The sequence below is a fragment of the Ranitomeya imitator genome, chromosome 8, assembly GCF_032444005.1.
Source record: "Ranitomeya imitator isolate aRanImi1 chromosome 8, aRanImi1.pri, whole genome shotgun sequence".
Lineage (NCBI taxonomy): Eukaryota > Metazoa > Chordata > Amphibia > Anura > Dendrobatidae > Ranitomeya > Ranitomeya imitator.
This window is the reverse complement of record NC_091289.1, coordinates 49016630-49037485: the sequence shown is the minus strand read 5'-3', so window position 1 is coordinate 49037485 and position 20856 is coordinate 49016630. Positions and strand designations below refer to the sequence as shown.

General features: G+C 44.2%; 1 protein-coding gene across 1 annotated transcript; it reads left to right on the top strand.

Annotated features, from left to right (window-relative positions):
* Positions 1-275: 275 nt before the first annotated feature.
* On the top strand, positions 276-19490 carry RFT1 (RFT1 homolog). Its single transcript, XM_069736879.1, has 13 exons — positions 276-415; positions 989-1074; positions 1989-2105; positions 2272-2461; positions 4283-4384; positions 5443-5574; positions 7419-7497; positions 7784-7834; positions 12262-12392; positions 12477-12621; positions 13293-13398; positions 15773-16022; positions 18158-19490. The coding sequence occupies exons 1-13, from the start codon at positions 350-352 to the stop codon at positions 18320-18322; spliced, it is 1620 nt and encodes a 539-aa protein (XP_069592980.1). The 5' UTR covers positions 276-349; the 3' UTR covers positions 18323-19490.
* Positions 19491-20856: the final 1366 nt, after the last annotated feature.

Below are 20856 nucleotides of genomic sequence, written 5' to 3'. Positions count from 1 at the left end.
CAAGCGGCTCGCCACATTGTTGCTACACATACATCCACGTTACATACACACGGCTCGACTATATCCAATCCATGCCACACACACACACACGGCTCCGCTATATCCACTGGACACGCACACACGGCACCACTGCATCTTATACTCAATTGCGCACGCGCTCTGCGCCCCACGTGACACAACCACTTTCCCTAGTGATCACATACAGACACCTGTTCCATTCAAGCTTGGCTCCGCCCTCACATGTGACTGATCACATGACCGTGAAGTCACCGGAGGCCCCTCCCCCGCTGTCAGTGATGATGCTGCCGGCAGTGTGCTGGAGTCGCTGATCGCTGATGACACCGGCAGGATGGCGGCTCAGCACGACGTCCTCCGGGACACCACCAGGCTGGCGTCCTCCACTATGGTCCTGCAGGTACAGTCCTCGTCCTGCTCTCCCCTGCAGGGAGCTGCGGTCCAGTTAATAATAATCATCTATATGGCGCTAACATATTCCGCAGCGCTTTTACAGTTCTGCACACATTATCATCACAGGTCCCTATCAGTATGTCTTTGGACTGTGGGAGGAAACCCACACAAACACGTGGATCCACTGCGCTATCCACTGAGCCACCGTGCTGCCCAGTTGTTCTTCTCTGGGTCTCCAGCTGCCATGGAACTACAACTCCCAGCATGCCCTGACACCAGTGGCCGTATAGGCCTGAAATCACCATGAGCTCTTGTTTATTAGTGTCATATGTGACCATAGGACTGTACAGCCGCTCTGACATTCTGGGTTTTCATAGTAATCACCTCAGCCTCACCAGGTCCACAATATGTCTTTATTATGTGTGCAGTCCGGGGGCAGATTTGTATTAGGGGCTTTTCTTTCTTGTTTCTGGGGTATTGTCAGGATGTCAGACAGGAGCTGATGATGCCGGAACGTTCCGTCTCTGGGATTCGCAGCTCCGCCCCTTTGTCCACACCTGACGCCTTCTTGTCTGTACAGGTGGTGTTCCGGCTCCTGACCTTTGCCCTGAACGCCTTCACCCTGCGCTACGTCTCCAGGGAGGTCATCGGCGTTGTGAATGTGCGGTAAGTCACTGCCATGGCAGGAAACCTGTGATGTGGGGCAAGTCAGAGTGGCGCAGAAACGGTGCAACTTTTGATGGTTTCAAGCAGTTCCATACTAATGGGCGGAGCTGGGGAATTGCTGCGATCAAGCATGGCCATGCCTACTTGTCCAATTCATGAAAACTGGCATTTTGTGCTCCAGAAATGTTACTCCAGTCCCTGATTGGAGTAGTATTTCTGGCGAGGTGTACGGCACTCAGAAGCCGCGCTGTGTTCATTAAGTGTTTGTGACTCTTAAAGGGGTTGTCCGGCCTTAAACCAGTCTGCAGTTACTGTGTGTCTGCAGACTTCTATCACATACTTGTGGTCACATGACCACTGCTCCCAGCGTCAGCACCAGAGGATCCTCACAGTGCGCAATGTGAGTACTCACAAGTCTGCAGTCACTTAGAGGAACTGCAGAACCGTAGCTTCAGCCTGGACAACCCCTTTAATAAATGCGGCACGTTGTATTCCAGCCCTTCAGTATGACTGAATCTTAATGAATCGGCCCCATTGGCTTTGTATTGAGCCCCCTCTTCAGCCTCAGAGGGGAGACACTCTATGATATGCCAGAAGGGCAGGTATTAAGAGGTTTTCTAGTTTAGGTATACTCACCCTCCCCAGGTCCAACAATGAATCTCCTCCCAGTGGCTGTTATTATCTGGATTTCGGCACAAACTACTCAGAGTCACTGAGCTCACTGATTGGCTGCCGCACTGAGATAATTACTGCTACTGGGAGAGATTCAGTGTTGGACCTGGGGATGGTGAGTATAGTTTACATTAAAAAATAACCTTTTTAATAGTTCTTTTTGTGTGGATACAGTAAGCTAGGACGTCACGTTAGGATTCCAGTACACATCCTGCGCTCATCCCTCTTCTTTCTCGCCCCAGTCTCACCCTCCTCTACACCACCGTCGTGTTTCTCGCCCGGGAAGCTTTCCGCAAAGCCTGTCTGAGCCATTCTGCACAGCAGAGCTGGAGACACACCGTCCATCTCACCTGGTTGGCGTAAGTATTGCCGATGGCGCCGATCTGCTCCCTCCCCAGGTCCAACGCTGAGGCTTGGCTATTGTCTGCAGCGCTGATATGACGGCGCTGCAGCCAATCGCTGAGCTCAGCAGCTCTGCCAGAGTATAATAAGTGATTTTTTTTGCATCGTTCCCTTGTATTGCAGAGCACCACTAGGCGTCTGCTGGTCTGTGATACTAGGGTGGGTATGGCTGAGTGTGTTGGAGACCCCCGATCCAGCCATTATCCCACATTATGGCACCGCGGTTCTGGCGTTTGGATTTTCTGCAGTAATCGAACTAATGGCAGAACCGTTCTGGGTCCTCGCACAGGCTCATCTCTTTGTCAGGCTGAAGGTAAAAAAGCGAAGGTGTTTCTTGCTTGGCATTTACACTAGGAAGTCTTTTTCGTCCATGTCTGTGTCTTGCATTGCTCTTATAGGGATTGCCCAGCCTTAGGTTACAAGTCTGCAGTCCCTGTATGTGACTGCAGACTTGTAATCACGTGATTTGCATACACGTGGTCACATGCTGACTAGACGTGCTTGGCTTTGCTCCATTTAAGTGTATGAGCCAGATCAGACACGTCTAGTTGGAATGTGGCCGGTAGTATGTAAATCACATACTTGCTGTTCCGTGCCCTCCGCTCCTGAGCCAGATCAGACACTACTAGTTGGAATGTGGCCGGTAGTATGTAAATCACATACTTGCTGTTATGTGCCCTCCACTCCTGAGCCAGATCAGACACGTCTAGTTGGAATGTGGCCGGTAGTATGTAAATCACATACTTGCTGTTATGTGCCCTCCACTCCTGAGCCAGATCAGACATGTCTAGTTGGAATGTGGCCGGTACTATGTAAATCACCTACTTGGTGTTACGTGCCCACTGCTCCTGAGCCAGATCAGACACGTCTAGTTGGAATGTGGCCAGTACTATGTAAATCACCTACTTGGTGTTACGTGCCCACTGCTCCTGAGCCAGATCAGACACGTCTAGTTGGAATGTGGCCGGTAGTATGTAAATCACATAATTACTGTTACGTGCCCTCCGCTCCTGAGCCAGATCAGACACGTCTAGTTGGAATGTGGCCGGTAGTATGTAAATCACATACTTGCTGTTATGTGCCCTCCGCTCCTGAGCCAGATCAGACATGTCTAGTTGGAATGTGGCCTGCAGTATGTAAATCACATACTTGCTGTTACGTGCCCTCCTCTCCTTAGCCAGATCAGACACGTCTAGGTGCAGTGTGGCCGGTAGTATGTAAATCACATACTTGCTGTTACGTGCCCTCCGCTCCTGAGCCAGATCAGACACGTCTAGTTGGAATGTGGCCGGTAGTATGTAAATCACATACTTGCTGTTACGTGTCCACTGCTTCTGAGCCAGATCAGACACGTCTAGTTGGAATGTGGCCGGTAGTATGTAAATCACATACTTGCTGTTACGTGTCCACTGCTTCTGAGCCAGATCAGACATGTCTAGTTGGAATGTGGCTGGTAGTATGTAAATCACATACTTTCTGTTATGTGCCCTCCGCTCCTGAGCCAGATCAGACACGTCTAGTTGGAATGTGGCTGGTAGTATGTAAATCACATACTTGCTGTTACGTGCCCACTGCTCCTGAGCCAGATCAGACACGTCTAGTTGGAATGTGGCTGGTAGTATGTAAATCACCTACTTGCTGTTACGTGCCCACTGCTCCTGAGCCAGATCAGACACGTGTAGTTGGAATGTGGCCGGTACTATGTAAATCACCTACTTGCTGTTCCGTGCCCACCACTCCTACAGTAGGTTCATTCTGGAGTTTGAGCCTCTGTCATTTTCACAAGAACAAGGAGACCAGCAAGACGAATACCATAACGGATGGAATAAGAAAGCGGAGCTCTGAACACTAGTGTGAATCATGTCTGAGGCCAACATCAGCTGAACACTTGAGCCGGCAGCGCTCTTCAGCACCACCACCATGTATGATCCACCGAGCGGGCACAGGGTGCAGGGGACACTCGTCTGTCTGTTACTTTATAGCGGTAATTTGTACCAACTGTTATGTTGGATATCTCACATTATATTACCGATCTAGCCCATTTCCATTGCGTTCTCCTTTATTCTGGCCTATTGTATTTCTTTGGTACATATGATCCCTGGATGTACCTTCATCTCCACCACGTGTCTCTTAGGTGATTGCGGAGAGTCTGGCGATCATTGTCCGCTGTTCGGTCACCGTCACTTTGGTGCTTCTCCGGCCTCGGTGGGGGCTCCTCATCTTTTCGCTGGCTCAGGTAAGAGGTCGGCTTTTATCTTCCATATATTGTTTCTTTTATTCCTGTATTTCCGGTTGCTTATATATTATCCCCATATTCCGCAGCTCTGTACGGAGATTGCTGTCGCACACATCAGACACTTTTGGTGTCTTTTTTATTAGTAAATAAATGATATAGACATCTTTTTGGATGGAAATGTATTAGTGTACTGTGTCTAAATATTAAAGGGAGTCTGTCACCCCCCAAAATACATTTTAAAATAACTAAATTGTGATATGTGGGGACTTATTCCTCTGTAAGAGACATGCATGTTGGAGTCTTCCACCTCCACTGATGGACAGCGCTGGCTTCCAAGAGCAAGTGGTGCCTACAGTTAGCTGGCGTACTGACACCGGCTGCGCCCGGCCGCGGTCTCCCCCCAGCTCCTCTGCTGATGCCGCGTACTTCAGTGATACACCTGGAAAGGCAGCGAGTGGCGCCAGCAGAGACTTGCCAGAGAGGAGAACATGCCTGGCCCGTGTGCTTGCGTGCATGCCTATGTGTGCCTGGGCATAGCAGTGTCGGTGCGCACACACCTCGGCTGAAGCAGGGGAAACACCCAAAATGAGGGTCCTAGTGGTGCACCGAAACCCCCTTATTTGCATACTGATCTCCCATGGAGCATTGCTGGTAGCATGCATTCACACTTGCCGATTATGGTGAATGAGTTTCCTGACAATTGTGGAGTGAGCAGGCTGCCGATCACCTGACAAATGAACAAAATGGTCGTTTGTCTTGGTGAAATAATTATTAAGCTGTTTTTTAAAATCCATCTTTCTCGGCAGCACATCATCCGAACATGTGCTGCCGACTACAAAGACGGTCTGTTCTCACAAAACAATCCTGTTCTGGAGCACAGTTGGCTTGTATAAAGAGGCGATCAAACAGCCGATCGGTATATATTAAGCTGATTGGCGGTAGGTCGTTCAGTGTTGACCCACCCAATGGTCCCGTACTTGGCTGATGTGTTCCAGGGCAGCCATTACTTAGCCCACATTATAGAAGCCTGGCCTTCTAACGTGCGCTTTCTCTCCTAGGTCTTGTACACCAGCCTGCTCTCTCTATGTTACATTGTCTACTTCGCCAAGTTTCTTGGTTCTCGGGAGGCAGAGAAGAAATCCTTCCCTCTTCACAGTATGATGGAATTTTTACCCCATTTTACGTCTCAGGTAATATGGTGGTTGGCGCATCCTTTTAGTTTTCATTTCCATCTTTATTCATTTTCATTTCTTTAAATGACCAGACTACCATATATACCCGAATATAAGAAGACCTGCGTATAAGCCGATGCAACTAATTTTGCCTCGAAAAACTGGGAAAACGTATTGACTCGAGTATAAGCCGGGTGCATTGTACCCTCATCCCTATACCGATATGCATGGCCTCCTCATCCCCATCCTTGTCTGCATGGCTCCTCATCCCCATCCTTGTCTGCATGGCTCCTCATCCCCATCCTTGTCTGCATGGCTCCTCATCCCCATCCTTGTCTGCATGGCTCCTTATCCCCATCCTTGTCTACATGGGCTCCTTATCCCCATCCTTGTCTGCATGGCTCCTTATTCCCATCCTTGTCTGCATGGCTCCTTATTCCCATCCTTGTCTGCATGGCTCCTTATTCCCATCCTTGTATGTATCCTACTTACCTTCCCTGCGCGCCCTCGCAGCATCTTGTTCCAGCTTCCAGCAGCTCATGTGGCCAGTCAATCACATGTTACCACTTATTAAGATAATTTATATTCACCTCTCGACTCCTATAGGCTGGAGAGAGGTGAATATTCATTACCTTAATGAGCGGGGACATGTGATTGCACTGCCGCAGGGGCTGCTGGAAGACGGAACGATATGCTGCGAGGGCGCACAGGGAAGGTAAGTAGGATGTTTGTTTGTTTTTTATAATGGAAGCCGGTGGTGCCTGTGGATGTAACTGTGCACGCACTATAAGAGAAATGAATATTCATTGCCATCTCAGTGAATATTCATTTATCTTTAGCAGCGGGCTAATGCCTTAGCCGCAGCCGTCGTCTCCTGCCTCCTGTGACCCACTGCTCCTCCTCCCGTGCCGTAAACTGGGACAATGACTTGTGTATAAGCCAAGGGGGGTCATTTTCAGCACAAAAAATGTGCTGAAAAACTCGGCTTATACTCGAGTATATACGGTACTTTACTCGGGGGCAGAGAAGGCTGTCTTGGTGGTTTTAGAATTTGGCCTTCCACTATGTTCACACATTCGGGTTTTGAGATGCAGTTATTAAAACCTCTCAATTTTCTTTTTACATCTCCTCTATTAAACGATCCTGGCTTTGGCTTCAGAAACTGCATCAAGAAAACCTGAATGTAGAAACTCCTCCATGGCAGCTGTTGGATGGACAGTCAGTCACATAATTGCTGCTGTCTTAGGTCTCGTTTGGACTGGCATATTTTTGGTCCAGGTGCGCTAAGGGCCACACAAGGACAGTACATGGACTGTTAATTACTTGTATGCTGGGAAATATCTGGGCAAGCTTTATTCTGGTCATTTTATTGTAATAATGGGCAGCTTCTGCATTCAACCTCCATGTCGGTGGGTGCACGTGGAGCCAATCATGGCCAAAATTGCGGGTGTAACTCGCCCCAAAATCACAAAAGCTGTCTGAACCCGGCATTGGACCTTATTCACGTGTTGGTGTTATAGCCTGAATGCACCGATCAGCAAAACAGGGAACTTGTATCCTCGTTCAAAAATGGAGCAGTAGGTCGGATGCAACGCTAGGCTGCCCCGTTGGGAATGAATGGAGCTGCCATCAAGCCACACGTTATTTGCCAATATTGTCAGAGGAGCCTGCAAGCGGCAACACGTTTTCACTGTGCTGTGTAGAATGGTGCATGATCAGCAGAGCCTTTTCATTATTATTGGAAGATGAAGGGTTTAATGACAATTCTAATCTCTGCTGTACTACAGGAAGCCTAGATAAGGCAGAATAACATGGCCGCATGCAGTAACCGGAGCTGGTTTTCTGATTGTATCTCTTAACAGGACTTTTTGGATTGGAAGCAGGCCTGGCTAGCCTGGAGCTTCTTCAAGCAGTCGTTTCTGAAACAAATTCTTACAGAAGGTTAGTTTCTATCCATCATATTAGTAAATTATGAGTTGTATGAGTGAATTATGAGTTGGCGAGTGGTTTTTTCCTAGATACAATATTTTTTTATCATTCCGTTCAGTTTTATTAGGAGGAGGAAAAGCAAAGATGATGCTGTTAGTCATTCTGTAAGATCCTATGGACTTTTTCAAGTTATCAGTATCTAAGAACTTTAAGAAAAGGGAAAAAAAATCCTAAGGTTTAACCTATAACTGTTACATCACAATATATATATTATATAATACTTATGTATTTTTTTTAGGTGAACGCTATGTGATGACTTTTCTCAGTGTGCTGTCATTTGGAGATCAGGGTAAGTCTCAAATTTTCTTACACCACCGTTTTCTGTGTATTACACACCCTTTTTTTTAATGAATTCGTGGAGCTGGCCGTGATCTGATCGTGGCCTAGGGATAGGTCATCCATGTAAAAGTAGTTGACAACCTCTTTAAAGGATAGAAACTGTGTCATGTAATAATAATCCTAAAAATTATGTGAAGTTGACAGATTGCAGCAGCTTTAGTAAATACACCAGAATTGTGGCTGAATTTCTGCCATTACACTAGCATACATCTTCTGCGCCAGATTCATAACTCAGTTATGGTCGAAAGTATTGGCACCTTTGAAATTGTTGCAGAAAATGAAGGCTTTCTCCCAGAAAATTATTGCAATTCCACATGTTCTGTTATACACACGTTTATTTCATTTGTGTGTATTGGAACGACACGGAAAAAAATGCAAATTGGACGTAATTTCACACAAAATCCCAAAAATGGACCAGATAAAATTGTTGTGGATAAACAACTTTGTTCAAACTCACCTGTGGCAAGTAACAGGTGTGGGCAATATGAAAATCACATCTGAAACCAGATAAAAAGGGGAGAAGGTAACTAAATCTTTGCATTATGTGTCTGTGTGCCACACTAAGCATGGAGAACAGGAAGAGGAAAAGAGAACTGTCGGAGGACTTGACAATCAAAATTGTTGAACAATCACAACAACATCAAGGTTACAAGTCCATCTCCGGAAACCTTGATGTTCCTTTGTCCACGGTGAGCAACATAATCAAGAAATGTATGACTCATAACACTGTAGCTAATCTCCCTGGACGTAGACAGCAAAGAAAAATTGATGAAAGGTTGCAATTCAGGATAGTCTGGATGGAGAATGAGCCACCTCAATCATGTTTCAAAGAAATTTAAGCCGAAAAGCTATGGCAGGAGACACGGGAGGACCCCACTGCTGACACAGAGACATAAAAAAGCTAGACTGCGGTTTGCCAAAATGTACGTAAATAAGCCAAAATTCTTCTGGGAAAGGGCTTTGTGGACAGATGAGACCAAAATAGAGTTTTCTGGTAAAGCACATCATTCTACTGTTTTCTGAAAATTGAATGAGGTATACAAGGAAAAGAACACAGTACCTACAGTCAAATATGGTGGAGGTTAAAAGATGTTTAGGGGTTGTTTTGCTGCCTCTGGCACTGGGTGCCTTGACTGTGCAAGGCATCATTAACCCCTTCACGACATGCGCCGTACTAGTACTGCGCATGCCGTGTCACCCCCTTTGATGTGGGCTCCGGCGGTGAGCCCACATCAAAGTCGCGACATGTCAGCTGTTTTGTACAGCTGACATGTGCGTGCAATAGCGGCGGGTGAAATCGCTATTCACCCGCCGCTATTAACCTGTTAAATGTCGCTGTCAAACACAGACAGCGGCATTTAACTACCGCATCCGGCCGGGTGGCCGGAAATGACGTCATCGCCGACCCCCGTCACATGATCGGGGGTTGGCGATGCATCAGGAAGGTAACCATAGAGGTCCTTGAGACCTCTATGGTTACTGATGCCGGCCTGCTGTGAGCGCCCCCCTGTGGTCGGCGCTCACAGCACACCTGCATTTCAGCTACATAGCAGCGATCTGATGATCGCTGCTATGTAGCAGAGCCGATCAAGTGGTGCCAGCTTCTAGCCTCCCATGGAGGCTATTGAAGCATGGCACAAGTAAAAAAAAATGTTTTTAAAAATATGAAAAAAATATAAAAGTTTAAATCACCCCCCTTTTGCCCCATCCTAAATAAAACCATAAAAAAAAAATCAAACATACACATATTTGGTATCGCCGTGTTCAGAATCGCCCGATCTATCAATTAAAAAAAAGCATTAACCTGATTGCTAAACGGCGTAGCGAGAAAAAAATCCGAAACGCCAGAATTACGTTTTTTTGGTCGCCGCGACATTGCATTAAAATGCAATAACGGGCAATCAAAAGAATGTATCTGCGCAAAAATGGTATCATTAAAAACATCAGCTTGGCACGCAAAAAATAAGCCCTCACCCGACCCCAGATCACGAAAAATGGAAACGCTACGGGTATCGGAAAATGGCACTTTTTTTTTTTTTTTTTTTTTTTAGCAAAGTTTGGAATTTTTTTTCACCACTTAGATAAAAAATAACCTAGACATGTTAGGTGTCTATGAACTTGTAATGACCTAGAGCAGGGGTCCCCAACTCCAGTCCTCAAGGCCCACCAACAGGTCATGTTTTCAGGATTTCCTTTGCATTGCACAGGTGATGCAATTATTACCTGGGCAAGACTAAGGAAATCCTGAAAACATGACATGTTGGTGGGCCTTGAGGACTGGAGTTGGGGACCCCTGACCTAGAGAATCATAATGGCAGGTTAGTTTTAGCATTTAGTGAACCTAGCAAAAAAGCCAAACAAAAACCAAGTGTGGGATTGCACTTTTTTTGCAATTTCACCGCACTTGGAATTTTTTTCCCGTTTTCTAGTAAAAGACATGGTAAAACCAATGGTTCAAAAGTACAACTCGTCCCGCAAAAAATAAGCCCTCACATGACCAAATTGACAGAAAAATAAAAAAGTTATGGCTCAGGGAAGGAGGGAAGTGAAAAACGAAAACGCAAAAATGAAAAAGGGCCGCGACTTGAAGGGGTTAAATCTGAACATTACCAAAGGATTTTGGGTCGCAATGTAGTGCCCAGTGTCAGAAAGCTGGGTTTGCGTCCTAGGTCATGGATCGTCCAGCAGTATAATGACCCCAAACATACATCAAGAAGCCCCCAGAAATGGATGGAAACAAAGCGCTGGAGAGTACTGAAGTGGGAGCTATGAGTCCATATCTTAATCCCATTGAACCCCTGTGGAGAAATCTTAAACCTGCTGTTGGGAGAAGACGCCTTCACATATGAGAGATCTGGAGCAGTTTGCAACAGAAGAGTCTTACAAAATTCTAGCTGAGAGGTGTAAGAAGCTTGTTGATGGTTATAGGAAGCGATTGCTTGCAGTTATCTATTCCAAAGGAGGGTGGGCAACCAAATTTTAAGGGCGCCAACAATTTTGTACAGCTCATCATTGGGGTTTTGTGTGAAATGATGTCCAATTTGCCTTTTCTTCAGTTTTTTTATGCTGTTCCAATACAAACAAAAATAGAAAATAAAAATATAAAGGAGACTTTCTTTGGATTAATAGCAAAAACAGAGAGAAATAAACTTAAAAAAAAAATTCTGTTGAAGCTACATGTTACGGAGCGGATCCATCTCCTTCCTCAGGCTCATACAGTACAGATGGCAGAGGCTGGCTGATATACCGTACCTTCCTCAGTGACATCAGAAATCAGGTGTAACTAATGGGCATACAGCCACATGTACTATCAATCTGTTTTTTTTTTTTTTTTTTTTTTTTTTTATTGGCTTGGTTTTTGTTTTTAGCATTAACATTTTTCTGCATGTGGGGACATAACTTTAGCAATGGCCACTTTGCAGCCAAGCCTTGCCCATATTCTCAAGCCATGCCCCCCACAAATGTATCCAAAACGCTAAATGTGGAGAATGGCACGGGCAGAACTCTGGCTCGGTTGGGTTAGTAAATCTGTTCCATTCTGCCTGCGGATGAGTTATGACTACGGAGGACTGTCCTGGTGGCCTTCTATATCGTATGGAAGCTTAGAATAACGAATTTAGTTAGGCACAACGCGAAGCCTGTACGATATTTCAGCTTGGTGACCGCTGATGTAGAATTAGTGTTTAAATGGGTGGTCTTCATGAGCAGGCCCTTTCCCACACGGCCTACGAATATCATAGATGGAGGCTCCAGTTCTGGTAGACTGGTTCCAACCTTGACCAACGATGATGGCCATTCATCTCAATGGCTTCCAAGTCTCCCAGAGCGGGTCTCCAGGCCATTTAACTGATCACCCCCTCATTAAGTGTGGTACCTGATAAGATTTTCTCGGAAGTGGCCTTATGGTGCATTTAAATAGGCTGATTTTGGTCCATTAACGAGCAATAATCAACTACTACAAGCAAGCTGATCAATGATCGCTGACTTACCTGTTTACCCAGGCCAACAAAAACTCATGGGAACAGAACCCAATCGTTGCGTCTCTGTCCAATATCATGTTCTCGGCAGCACATCTCCTGTTTACAAGGGCCACTGTGCTGTTGATTACTATGATATTAATGCCAGTAGAAAAGATCCATCAACCTGGGAACAAGCATTTTGCTCGTTCTGTTAGTGATCGCCGACATTCTTGTCTGCAGCCGTTCATCCATTCTCCGTCCATCTTCTAAATGCACATGTAGAACTAATGGGTGAATGTAAGGATTTCTTATGTACAGTGAATGTATAGATTCTTATTATTTTGGATTTTTGGACCCTTTATATGAAACCTTTTAATAAGCTGCATTGATGTCTTGTGACTTTTTTATCTTTTCCCAGGCGTGTACGACTTAGTGAATAACTTGGGATCTCTGGTGGCGCGGTTCGTCTTCTTACCTATAGAGGAAAGCTTCTATGTGTATTTCTCTAAGGTGTTAGAAAGAGGAAAATCTGTCAAACATCAAAGGAAGGTAAGTGAAATCTTCTAAAATAATTCTGAAAAGTCGTCTTGTACTGATAAAACATCCATTTATCCTCTTATATTGCGGCAAAAGGAGGAGATCGCTGCCGCATCTGAAGTACTGGAGTCGCTCTTGAAGCTGGTGACGTTGATTGGTCTGGTTATCGTTGCCTTCGGATATGCCTACTCACAGCTGGCATTGGATATTTATGGTGGATCCCTGCTTAGTGGCGGCTCTGGTAAGGATGGCAAGTGGTCCGGTGTCATAACTCTGTGTACGATTGAGGGGTTATCCCTTCCCATGTACCGTAATTAAGGTGGCACTTAGATTTCTGGTTTTGTCTCTTTTTTTAAACATCTCATTTCACGGGGTTGTCCACCACTTTTATATTGATGACCTATCCTTAGGATTGGGCATCAGTATCAGATTGTTGGGGGAGTTACACCTGGCACCCCCTCCGATCAGCCGTTATCGGTGTCGGTAGCTGGATGTGATGAGTTGTAAAGGGTAGAGCAACACTCCGTCACTGTATGGTGTCCATAGCGGGGTACTGCACACCCACCCCAATTTATTCGACTAAGCCACTATACAGTTGGTTGGTGGAGCTGTGTTGTGCAGCTCCGCAACTGATCACATCTGATCGGCTGAGGTGCCGGGTGTCGCACCCTCACCAACTTGATATTGATGACCTATTCTATGACTCTGAAAGCAGTGAACAACCCATCTAAGAGGTGACATGGAGCAGTCATTGGCTTCCGCCTCTCCTCTTGCAGTTCAGCCATTACACCACTTTTCTGCTTTCTTTGTGGTCACTTTGATTTTTCGAGTCTCCAGTAGCAATATTGATCTCAAACTGAATGTAGATTATTTCTATGAATATACAAATAACTCTAGATCTGTGTATTCCAGGTCCTGTGCTCCTGCGCTTCTACTGTCTCTACGTGCTCTTGCTGGCCGTCAATGGCGTAAGCGAGTGTTTTACCTTTGCTTCTATGAGTAAAGAGGAGGTAGACAGGTGAGTGGCCGGGTATTGTAAGGGTGTGTGATGGATAGTCTGCTGCCTACTACTGTGGCCGGACTGTGAGACTTTACACAATCACATGCACACACTATGGAGAGAATATGTAGTGTTAATTGACCAACGCAGCGGATTTCACCTTGGCCATGCAAAACCCCAAATATGGACAAATCTGAAGAATCAAGATCTAATTTTTGCAGTGGATTTCCATTGGAGAAACTGCACAGTGGATATGTCCTATTCGCACATAGCCTAAGGCAAGATTCTGGCCGACTGGTCTTTTAGGAAGCCACACTAGTAATAAGAAAAGCTACATCCGAAGGTGAGAAGGGCTTGATCGCAATCTCCATTCTAGCTCTTCCCAAAGGTGTTGGTTGGAGTTGAGGTCTGGGCTCTGTGCAGCCTGTCATGTCCTTCCAAACCAAAGTCACCCAACCATGTCTTTAGGAACCTTGGTCACAGTCATGAGCTACAGAAATGGGCCTTCCCCAGACGGTTCCCACAACGTCGAAAGTTACAATCGTCCTAAATGTCTTGTATGTTGAAGATTTCCTTTCAATGGAACGTAGAAGCTGAGGCCGACCGATGAAAAATAACCTCATCGTCCCTCCTTCACCAAACTTTACAGCTGGCACAATGCAGTCAGGCGGGTAACGTTCTCCTGGCATTCACCAAACTCCTACTCGGCCGTCCATCAGATGCCAGCTAGAGAAGATGATTCATCATTTCACAACTTCCCACTGCTCCAGTGACCACATACATTGCACCGCCCCATCAGAAGATTGTCATTGGTGATGCGGCTCTTTGGCCGTGGAAACACCGTATTTGTGCTTGACCTTAGGCGGAGGTTGGCAGCTCTGCAGGTGTTGAGTCAGCAAAATGATGGGTCTTTTATGCACTCGATGACCCCGCACTCTGTAACTTTATGTGGTCGGCCATTTCACAGCTGAGTAACTGTTCAAAAGGTTTTTCCGCTTTTCTATAATACCACTCTCAGGTAATTCTGGAGCATTTAGGAGGGAAGAAATGTCACAAACTGGTTGAAAAGGTTAGTTGTTACTCCACAGAACTCATTTCCACTTCCTGCGAAACCAGTAGTGGCAGCTTTATACTACTCCATCTGACGCTTGGTGATGTAAGGCTGCATGCAGCTGCTTGGCCATGATGCCCCTGGCGAGGGCGCAGTATTTGTTCTGATATTAATACCAAATGTCCTCTCTCCTGGCCCCTTCCTGATATAATGTCCTCTCTCCTGGCCCCTTCCTGATATAATGTCCTCTCTCCTGGTCCATTCCTGATATAATGTCCTCTTCTCTTGGCCCCTTCCTGATATAATGTCCTCTCTCCTGGTCCATCCCTGATATAATGTCCTCTTCTCCTGGTCCATTCCTGATATAATGTCATCTCTCCTGGTCCCTTCCTGATATAATGTCCTCTCTCCTGGTCCATCCCTGATATAATGTCCTCTTCTCCTGGTCCATTCCTGATATAATGTCATCTCTCCTGGTCCCTTCCTGATATAATGTCATCTCTCCTGGTCAATCACTGATATAATGTCCTCTTCTCCTGGTCCATTCCTGATATAATGTCCTCTCTCCTGGTCCATCCCTGATATAATGTCCTCTTCTCCTGGCCCCTTCCTGATACAAGATCCTCTCTCCTGGCCCCTTCCTGATATAATGTCCTCTCTCTTGGTGCCTTCCTGATATAATGTCCTCTTTCCTGGCCCCTTCTCTTAATAATGCTCCCTGTTCTGCCGCTGTTCCGCAAATAATTTATAAAAAAGAATGATTTGTCTTAGATTCCCCCTCTCCCATGAGGTGTGGCGACCTCTTCCACAGCGGACGCAAAACCCATCAGTTGACATCCGCGTCCCCAACACCAGCAGCGCTTGAAGTCACTGCTATGCTACGCCACCCATGACTGGCAGCTGAGAGCCTCTGATTGGCTGGTGGCATGTATTGCACCATAATTCAATTCAGCTGAATGTGCACCCTCGTACGCACATCCAGCTGAAATATGCGCTGGCATTGATGGGCCTGATCATTACACCTGGCAGTGGTGGAACACATTCAGACTGTTTTTTTTTGTTGTTGTTTTTTTTTAATTTAATTATTATTTTAGACATCGTTTTTATCCATGGTGCACATGATCCCTCTCTTCTAGGGAAGGGGGTCACATAGTGTAAGAACCAACATCAATAATTCATTGTCTTCTGGGTCTGTTATTCTGAATTACTACAATGCCTTAATGCTGACTTATACATTTTCTAAAGAACTAATTTTTGAAAAGTTTGCAATTGTTACAATGACATCTATAGATCTATTCTAAATTCTTTTCTTTTTTTATACCCCTAATGTCCCATTGTCAGGTTTAACTACATCATGTTGGGTCTCTCGCTAAGTTTCCTTTGCCTTTCCTACTACATGACAACTTGGCTCGGCAGTGTCGGATTCATCTTGGCAAACTGCTTTAATATGGGCTTAAGGATCGCTCACAGCCTACATTATATCAGGAGATATTACAGCGGCAGCCCCTACCGGCCGCTCTCTGGGCTTCTGCCGTCTCCAGCAGTCATTTGTGCGCTTGCAGTAAGTGCTGCCATCACCAGATATTCAGAGGTAACCACTAAAGTTTTATTGTTCAATGATCTGTGACGCAACGGTCAAAACCCGATCATCTAGATTCCATAGTCTGTCATAATACCACTCAAGTTTTATTTTACTTCTTATTATCTTTCAATTTTTTTTAATATTTGTATACATTTTGTTTGTAATTATTTAATGTATTTTATATTTGTTTAAATGTTATTTATTTTATTGATTTTTCTTTTCATTTTTATTGAGTATTTGTCTTTTATTAATTTTATTAGCTTTTTTAGTTCATCTTTTTTTATAAATTGTATTAGTAGTTTTTTCTTTCAGTTTTCTCCATTTAATTTTTTTATTTTTCAAATAGAACATCACAGAGCACAAGGCACCAGAAGTCAAAGCGCACTACAGTAAACCCCCAAAATATGTTTTTAGGACCACTGACACAACTTGTTCAACCCACAGTCATATTGACTCAGCAAACCACTACATCCAACCCAGAACCTCGTGGTGCCCATACACATTAGATAAAAGACGTCCGAAATGGATGATTTCGACCCATAACGAACAATTGTCTGCTTTTTTTTTTTTTTACGAAGGGATCATCGCTCATTTTGAGTGATCGCCGACCATCGAGCTTACGTTATTAATGAAACTGTCAGTCGGACATGTTGGATTTTTTTGGGACCATGATGAGTTCTGGCTGAATCATTGTCTGAAAAAAAAAAAAAAAAAAACCTTGGCCAATGCTGTCTGAGATGTACTTTGGGCCATCGATGAATGTTCATTTGACCATCAGTCCATTTTAATCTAATGTGTATGGGGGCCGTTACTCCAACCTCCACACCCGTCAGCGACCGAGGCCATTTTATGTGTATCGGATACATTTTACATTGAATTCTTTATAAACAAACTTCCGGGAATACACCTTGTTACATCTCTGAAAATAGATTAAACTTGTCAATCGGCAAATACGGCACCCCGGTATATATATTTTAAATATTTTATATATTTGCGTGTGGATATATATATATATATATATATATATATGTGTATGTGTGTGTGTGTGTATATATATATATATATGTGTGTGTATATATATATATATATATATATATATATATATATATATATATATATATATATATAATGTGTATATATATATATATATATATATATATTAATTATAGTATGTATATGTATGTATATATATATATATATATATATATATATATATATATATATATATATATATATATATATATATATATATATATATATATATATATATATATATATATATATGATTAGTATATGTTCCTATATAGGGATAAAACCACTCATCTGAAGACATTTCAAAAATATTCTGGAGAGTTAAAATGAGTGGTCTGTTGGATCCAAGCTAATATACTAGTTGGTTCAGCTTCGGCTGTGGTCAGTGATAGCCCCCCATCCCACGCAAGAGAATTGTCCAAACAACACTTAGCGCTCCATAGGGAGTACAGTTCCCTCTTTGCTTCCCGATCATATTACCCGGAATAGGAAGGCTGTTCCCCGGAATAGGAAGGCTGTTCCCCGGAATAGGAAGGCTGTTCCCCGGAATAGGAAGGCTGTTCCCCGGAATAGGAAGGCTGTTCCCCGGAATAGGAAGGCTGTTCCCCGGAATAGGAAGGCTGTTCCCCGGAATAGGAAGGCTGTTCCCCGGAATAGGAAGGCTGTTCCCCGGAATAGGAAGGCTGTTCCCCGGAATAGGAAGGCTGTTCCCCGGAATAGGAAGGCTGTTCCCCGGAATAGGAAGGCTGTTCCCAGGAATAGGAAGGCTGTTCCCCGGAATAGGAAGGCTGTTACCCGGAATAGGAAGGCTGTTTTCTTGGGGGGTTTTTTTTGTTTTTTTTTAACAAGGTCTTGAAACTCTAGTCTAATCTCCTATCCCAGTCACACTTCAAGAAATGCCCACCATGAAGAATATATTCTCTGCTTTTATTTTCCAGAAATAGCGTTGCATATGCACATTGGCGTATCTAGTATTGTATTTTTTTCCCATGGAAGTATATACACCTGTCCTGCCATGCCAGAAAATGCCCGTATCAGTTTGTCAGGCTTTGCTGAAGTTTTATGTTGCCTCTTGCCTTCCTTTTAATGCATGAAATTTTTTCTTTTGGCAGGCGGCCTTCTGCTGTGACCTGGGCTGGCCGTCTCGCCTGGCTCACATCCTGGTGGGAGCGCTCTGTCTGTCCCTGACTTTGGCTGCTGTAGTCCTGTCTGAAGGAAAACTGACTCACTTTATACGCAGTCACTTCCTGTCGAAAAAGCCAAAGAAGAAAGTATAATGGAGAAAGGACTGAGATTCCTCCAAGCCGTCACAGTACTTAGCGTGACACGAAAAAAAATTATCAAGATGGAGAAATTTCTGGCTGTAAAAAGAAAAGCAAAGACAGAGAAAAGTTGCAACTCATTCAAACGTCGGAACGAACGAGCTGACCAATGGATTCTCAGTTAACTTGTTGGTTGGATTCTCCGGCACCAGCGGCGGGCAATATGCATACATGCGGTCACATGCTGACCAGACGTGTGCAGCCTGACACATCTAGTTGGAATGTGGCCGGAAGCGTATCATTAGCATATTTGCAGTCACATGACCGCCCAGCATCAGGGAATCCTCACAGTGCACAGTGTGTGTGATGTGAGGACTCGCATGTCTGCAGTCACATAGGCTACAAGTCTGCAGTCACTCTAAGACCGGCCATTCTCTTTGTGAACAGAGAACCAAAAAAAAATGTCTCCAATGGTGGACAACCCTTTAATATTGAAAGAATTGACAAATGTTCTTTATCATTTGAAAACTACGTTGAAGTCAATTAGGATCATAGCATCAACGATGTCTGATGGGGTGAATACAGACAGAAGAGGACCCCAGTGCATGAACAATATACGGGCCCTTTGTGTCCAATAAATAACTCATCATAATGCACAATTCCACCTTCTTTGAATACTTGATTGTAGGAGCCACCCTTTAATCTTCATTGTTTTAACTATGTGTCTTCATAAAATCTAAAGGCTTCTTTGTTGGTTTTCCAAATTCCACAAAAGAAAAATGTACAAAATATTCCAAAATTAAAAAGGTGACCAAAACAAATTTATAAAAGCAAACGCCCAAAAAGCGTGAATTTATGACTTTTTTTTATATTTTGTCAAGTACCATAATTAATACATTCTTTTAAATATATACGGTATATTTTTTTTCCCTTTTTATAAAAAATAATTGATTTTTATTCTTATAATGGGCTTTCTTGCAGTCATAATTTAATTTATTTCTTACTGATTTTTTTTTCCTATTGGGGTAAGATGATAGCAATTTGTCTCTATAGTAGAGCGTTTTTTTTTTATTTTACGGTTCCCTGATCTTGAATTTTACATTTATTTTATGAAATCTAGAAGTTCTGAGTATATGAAATCTTTATATATTTTGTGACGGGCAGTTAATAAATTTTATTTTAGAAAACAAAAAGAAGTTTATTATATTTTTACTTTCTTACTGCAGATTAGAAATAGTTTTAGGTGAACGTTTCCTACAAATCAAGTACTGATACTTTGTTAGATACAACACTTTTCCATACAGAGTCTTATTATTAGTACGGTCAAAAACTCAAATCCATAACGAACACTAAATCACAGGCAAAATGAATCCCCAGATAATGAAACATCAGATAGCTCTCGTCTGATTAATACGTTGGTGGGTGTGAGCGCTTAGCGGGATCTTCTGAGCGCTAGAAGTTCTTTTTTTAACCAATTAACTTTTTATTGAGCAAAAAAAGAGAGAACATAACACATCACATATCACATACCCCCATCAAGGGGAAGAAGGGAGGGAGCAAGGGAGAGAGAGGGAAAAACAAAGTACATGGTGATCAAGAAACCACAGTACATCCAATACAGTAATACAAGGTCACAGTGCAAACCAAATCACATATTTTAAAAAAAACCTATTAAATGAGAGTAAGAGCGGACGGAGATACATAAGGTGAGGATACCCAAGGTTCCCACCAGGAGAGGACCTTATTCTTCCTAGGGAGACCCTGAGCCATGATTACTTCATAGCTGAAGTGTAGATTCATTTTAGAAACCAGTTCGGCCCTAGTGGGGAGACCTGAAGATTTCCAGTAGTTCGCAATGCATTGCCGGGCAGCAACCAAAATGTTAGAGATTATGGGACGGAGAGGGGAGGGGAACTCTATAAGGGAAATACCCAAAACAGCTAGATGCCCACTCAAAGTAAGGGGAAGATGAGTTACCTCAGCGATCAGGGATTCTACCTGGCGCCAAAAGACCTAAACCTGCAGGCAAGACCACCAAACATGGGAGCCAGAGCCCATAGCCCCGCACCCCTTCCAGCAGAGAGGGGAGGAAGAAGGAGTGAATTTCGCCAGACGGACAGGGGTAAGATACCAATGCAGCTGGATCTTTTTAGCCTGTTCCAAATGGCTAAGACACGAGGAAAATTTAGATGGATGCACCATGGCAAATTGCCAGTCTTACAGGGGAGCCTCGAAATCCGGCGAAGACTCCCAGGAAGTCATAAAAGGAAGCTTATCAGGAATATCATGGGATATAAGGGCTTTGTAAAGGATAGAGATGCCATGGGGCAATATAGTGGATGGTCTGAAGAACCGGTGAGCAGGGTCCTCTGTCAGAGGCGGGGGCGCACCAAATAGCCGACGCGACCTAAGGAAACTACGAAGTTGTAGATATTGAAAAAAATCTTTGTTAGAGAAAATCTACCTGCAAGGTCTTCAAACGACAGCAGGCCATCCAAGCCGAACAGGTCAGCCACCCGATGCACCCCACGCCCCCTCCAGGAGGATAG